This window comes from Halyomorpha halys, unplaced genomic scaffold (assembly GCF_000696795.3).
Source record: "Halyomorpha halys isolate HHAL.00 unplaced genomic scaffold, Hhal_1.1 Scaffold1368.1, whole genome shotgun sequence".
Taxonomy (NCBI): Eukaryota; Metazoa; Arthropoda; class Insecta; order Hemiptera; family Pentatomidae; genus Halyomorpha; species Halyomorpha halys.
The window spans coordinates 351,143-356,757 of record NW_027109134.1 but is presented as its reverse complement, the minus strand read 5'-3'; the positions used below and the strand labels follow the sequence as shown (position 1 = coordinate 356,757).

The following is a 5,615-nucleotide window of genomic DNA, read 5'->3' as shown; positions in this document are numbered from 1 at the left end:
GCTTTTTGTTTTAAAATAACAATTAACAATATTAAAATTATACATAAAATAAAACATATCAAAACCCTTTAAACATCAAAATATACTATTTACACAAAAAGAGCATATTACAATATATATATATATATATATAAATGGTTGACCTTATAACTTAAAATATGAAGATGATCAGAGTTGCAGTCAAAAAAGAACAAAATAGTCTTTAACTATTTAATGTGCGAGTGCGACGATGTGGGGCGAAACGTCGGACATTAAATAGTTGAAAACTTTTTGTTCTTTTTTTGATCGCATTCCTGACCATGTTCTTCATAAATTGATTTATATTCGTTCGGACAAATTTTCACCTGAATTTTTTTTATTTATAAGCGAATATCATAAAAACTACTATCCCTACAAAGATACATGTCATAAACAAGTTAATAGTAAGTTAAATTACCTTCATTGTGAGTGCTGGCAGACATATATACGTCTTATGGTTCCAGAGATATATTTTTTCAAAAGTCAAACACTTTATTTGAAGAACTCGAAATTAACATTTTGTATAAATTCTTGTATAAATGGATAAATGTTATAAAATATTTAACTAGCTTTAATTTGAGTGCTGGCAGACATTTATAAGTCAAATGGTTCCTTAGATATTTTTTTTCCGTTAGGAACATCTTTAGTTCAAGTCACTAGCCAACATTCTCAATTCTGCTAATAAATGGAATCTCACCATTTTTCTACTGGACCCTTCAGGTCCCATTTTATTAAGCTTAGGCCAAAATAATAACACTATATTAATACAAGGATAAAATGCACAGTTTAAAATCTTAAATAAGACTTATTTATAAGTTTCATAAGTTCATAAGTTTACATTTGAATGTACTAAATCTTTTTCCCATCAATTACTACACCCTAAAATACTATGATTAATGTAGGCTTAAAATTTTAATTCCTTCAAATAATTGTTTCTTTACCTGTATCCACACTTCTCTGCTCTCTACCTGTTCATCATCAAGATCTGGAGCATCTTGATCTGTCTTCATCTTCCAAATGATGATAGCTGATTCTGAAAAATATTAGATTCAAATGGAATTTTGCAATTTCATATTAGTAGTAGTAACTTTAAACCTAAGTAAGTTCTTTATTAAGTAAATTCTTAAGTAAAACATTCAGTTTAATAGCCAAAATTTTATTTTATAATTCATTGTGTGTCGCGGAGAAATCACAACAGTCTTTGTAAGGATTTAAAAAAAAAAAAAAAAAAAAAAAGCCACAATACTAGAAATGATTGTAACTTTTCAAATTCAAATAACGAAATTCAATAGGTGAGATAGGCGCAATTAATTTTATATTCAAATTATTTAATCCATTGAGAAAAACAACCATTAAATTTGTCTACTATTGTGTATCCATATCAAAGCTTTTTATTTATTTAATGTAATTTATAACTGTACAAAATAATAAATACAATAAGTAATTTGGATGGATGTTTCAACACTTGAAATTCTTGGGAAGGAACCACCCATTGGTGGTACTTCAAACATTAATTTAAATTAGAAGGTCCCATGGCCATCTTCTTTTCAGACGCCTCGGAGGATTATCAGGGATTGTTATGCATGAGAGATTAAGAACTAAGGTGTTAGGATGGGTAAGGAGTTTAGAATAAAAAGATGCATAACTGTTTTGGGCCAAATCTGCAACAAATGGGATGTTAAGGTCTTTGGAGATGAGTTTATTTGTAACGTAATAAGGAGCATCAAGGATTTTGGCTCGTCGATTGGATGCGGGAGGAATTTGATGGTTTGGTAGAGCCCCAGAGCTCAATTCCATATGTCCAAATTGGTCTGAATATCATAGTATATAATCATTTTTTGTAGTGAATGGGAAGTTTAGAGCGTTTGTCAAGTAGATGTAGTAGCAATCAAAATCTATGAGCAGTTCTTGTCGTTTCAGTCTTGTATGTGGAGTCCAAGTAAATCTCTTGTCTAGGTGGAGCAATCTAGCAAATCTGTTCAACAGGCGTTTGTGGAGTATTTAGAAAGGATACTGTAGGACAGGAGGGTAGAGGTTTACGATGGAGAGTAAAGGTGATTGGTGGAATTTGTCAGAATTTATTTTGATTATCCAGTTTTGACACCATTCTTCAATGGATATTATGTGTGTTTGTAGAGTTTGTGATGCATTTGTAGGGTTGTTAACAGTAGTATAAATGTGTCATCAGCGTATGTTGTTAGGACTGTGTTAGGGTAGGTTGAGATGTCAGGTGTATAGACTGTATAGACCTGTGTGTACATGGGACCTAAGATACTACCTTGAGGAACACTGGCGGACTAAGAAAAGAGGGATGAATAGGATAGGTTATGATTTATTTTAAAGGTTCTATCAGAGAGGTAGGAGCGGATTAAAAAGAAATGTCTTATTTTTTTAAGTATAACCTATTTATAAAAAAAAAAAAAAACTGAAAAGTAATTAACTTTAAATATTAATGATACATTTACAGAGTACCTCTAAGTAAAAGTATGATGACAATATTAGTGCACGATCAACCAATGCATCACCCTTGATTTGTAGTCTTGAGGGACATAACAGTTTTACTAATATATTTTATTTTTTACAGTCACTAAATGGACTGTAATATTAATGATAAAATATTAATAATAAAAAACTGGTCAGATAAATAAATTTTAAAGGATGAACTATTATTACCATATGTCGTAAATACCAAGAAAGTTCATAAATTTTGAAGATAAAAACAGGACTGTGAGAACTATACTTCTGCATGAAATTTAAATAAAATTAGTTAATTATAATTCAACAAACCCCAAATGAAACTCAATCCATTCTGCCCTAGCTTACTTTTGAACAACACATCATCTATCCCAGTCAATAATCAGAGGCATTCTCTCATTCAATGTTTTAAGCTCGTCTCTTTTGCCATCCCCTACCTCCCCACGATTCAAAAATACCTTTTACACTGACTCAATAAAAATATTTGTTTTTATAAACTTTCTAACAAAAATAATGATTAAATACTGACTATAGTTCAGCTATTAGGGCTATGAGTCGTTCATACAATTGATTTTAAAGCAACTCCAGTCCTACAATAAATCAAGTCGATAACATTTAGGGGTAGCAAGAAACAAAAATTACCATCATCACCAGACGCAAGAAATTCACCAGAAGGCGAGAATTTAACAGCATTCACAGCTTTCTGGTGCCGAGTGAGATCACAAACACATTCCAATTTAAATGATCCATCATTTTGAGGGAGCATATGCCATATCTAAAATATAAAGGGTTTTGAGGATCAATTTGTACACATAATCAAAATACTATAATTAACATGATTAAGAATAATGAAAGAAACATCTTAGGATGAATTTCAAATTAAGAAATGATAAAATCTTTAGAATAAGTATTTAAATTCTATAGAGTATTTTCAATATTCCTATCTATCTTGAAAGAACTTATATCACATCAAACAAACAAACATACAGTTAATAGTAAAGGCTCAGAGGTTTACCTTATTTTAAAATTAATTTGATCACACAGGACATTTATAAAACATGCAAAATATATAAAAGAAAAAAAATTACCAAAACATGAGAATCAGTTCCACCTGTTGCCAGTCTGTACAAATTTTCACCTTCTTTTCTTACTTGAATATCAATACTTAATACTGGATCTCTGTTATGCCATGAAATTTCAGGAATAATACACTTCATTGTACATAGAATAGTTAACAAGATGAAAAATAAATAGGATGTACAATATATTCCTTCATGAAATAATTTTCTGGGTATTCCTGACTAATCCTGATAATAATAATTTGAATAACAAAACAACTACTTTTGGCGGTTTTGGCGCGTAAAACTAATCAAGTAACTATCGATTTATTTTTACTTCTTTGGAATAAGAAAGTAAAGCCTTCAGCACACTGAGAGGTGCAATGCGAGAGAGATCCTTAATACGTATCATGTGCGATATTTTGTCGACATAAGAGGCAAGAAATAAGAGAGATTCTCCATGTGCGAACATTTGTAAATGGGAAAATCTAGCATTATTTTCTGGATTTTTTTTAGTTAGATATTCTTTACGTTAATTATGAAGAAGATGGTCCAGGGTTGGGGTAAAAAGAAAAACAAAAATAGTTTACAACTATTTTATTATCCGACATTTCGCTCCACTTTGTAGGGACTCATCAGGGCTAAAAAATACAAAAACTAAAAACATTTTGTAATAGTAAGATAATAAGATACAAGAGGTGACTGTTAACGGGTTTATTTCTATTTTCAATAAGTCGCGTTTAGAGGAAAGAGGTATAAAAATATATAACGAGAAATGAAAAATAATACAAGGAAGATATAAAAATATGACGAAAAATGAAAAATAATACAAGAAAGATATAAAAATATGATAAAAGGATATGGGCCGTGTGCGGTCAAAAAAACTCAAATAGTATATTCTACTATTTGAGTTTTTTTGACCGCACCCGGACCATATTCCTTTATCTTTACACACGGTCAATCAATATCTTCTAAAAATATGATAATAATATAACTATAAGAAGTTCTTAATTTAGGAAAAACTAAATATAAATTAAATGACAAGTTACGTAACTAATAATATATACTGATAGAAAATATAGTTGGGATAATAAAATGAATACAATATAGGTATAATACAATAATTATAAAAGAAGTAAATAAAGAAAAAGGTGTAAATCTAAAAATACAGAATAATTAGACTATGATAACAACTGTTTTTTTTTTTAATAGATCTTGAAAATAATAATTTATCTACATTAATAACAGTAATAGTCAAGACAACAGAAGTAACATGAAAAATTTTAAAGTGAAATAAGTTAATTTAAACAATCTGAAGTGAAAGTTTACAATAAATCATTAAATGGGAAAATTAATAAAAATATTGCATTAATAAATAAAAGTGAATAAAATAAAGTATAAGAACAATACAATATAAGTACAAAGTAAGATGTAAAATGAAGTACATGAACATTTTACAGTAAGTAAAAAAAAATATAAATGAGTAAAAAAAAAAAAGTGATAGATAATAATATAGTTGATGATAATAAATGAAATAAGTTAATAGAAACATGTGTAGTGGAAGTTTACCATAACAAAGTAAATGTCAAAGTTAATAAAAACATTAAATAAATTAATATAAGTGAATAAACTATAGTATTTAGGTACAATGTAAAAATTATTTTTAAAAAATGTAGTGATAGGAAGATAACAAATTGGTGAAAACAAAAGCATAATAGAAATATTTGGTAATGATAATAAGATGAGCATAAAATGATTGAATCTTAATTAAGTGTAATATATGGCTGTAGTTATGTGAGATACAATGTTTATCAATTTTGTGGTTAATATACATGGATTCTGAGATAAGTCTTTTTTGATAGTGGCTACAATAGTGGTACGGTAAAAATCAAAAGAGTGATTAAGCGTTAGAGTTCTGAAAGTTTGGAAGCGGCTGGGTTGTGGAAAGTTATGAATTATTTGTGTTGAGAGATACGTGATCTTTTTATTTTCAAATCCTCTTTATTGATATATAATTACAATTACAAATATATGATAATACAGAGTATATATACATATAACATA

The 5,615-nt window shown here is 28.7% G+C and overlaps 1 protein-coding gene across 2 annotated transcripts in view; it reads right to left on the bottom strand.

Annotated features, from left to right (window-relative positions):
- Window positions 1-896: 896 nt before the first annotated feature.
- Window positions 897-5,615, bottom strand: part of LOC106689456 (chromatin assembly factor 1 subunit B) — a 14,921-nt gene continuing 10,202 nt past the window's right edge. The window contains exons 1-3 of one of the 2 annotated variants that reach the window (XM_014434421.2): window positions 3,582-3,825; window positions 3,136-3,268; window positions 897-1,051 (exon numbers count right to left, since the gene is read on the bottom strand). In XM_014434421.2, the coding sequence (XP_014289907.1) occupies window positions 912-1,051; window positions 3,136-3,268; window positions 3,582-3,710 (402 nt within the window). In that variant the 5' untranslated portion in view covers window positions 3,711-3,825 and the 3' untranslated portion in view covers window positions 897-911. Of the gene's footprint in view, window positions 1,052-3,135; window positions 3,269-3,581; window positions 3,826-5,615 lie in introns of those variants that run through there. The other variant, XR_010843415.1, reaches the window with a different exon arrangement.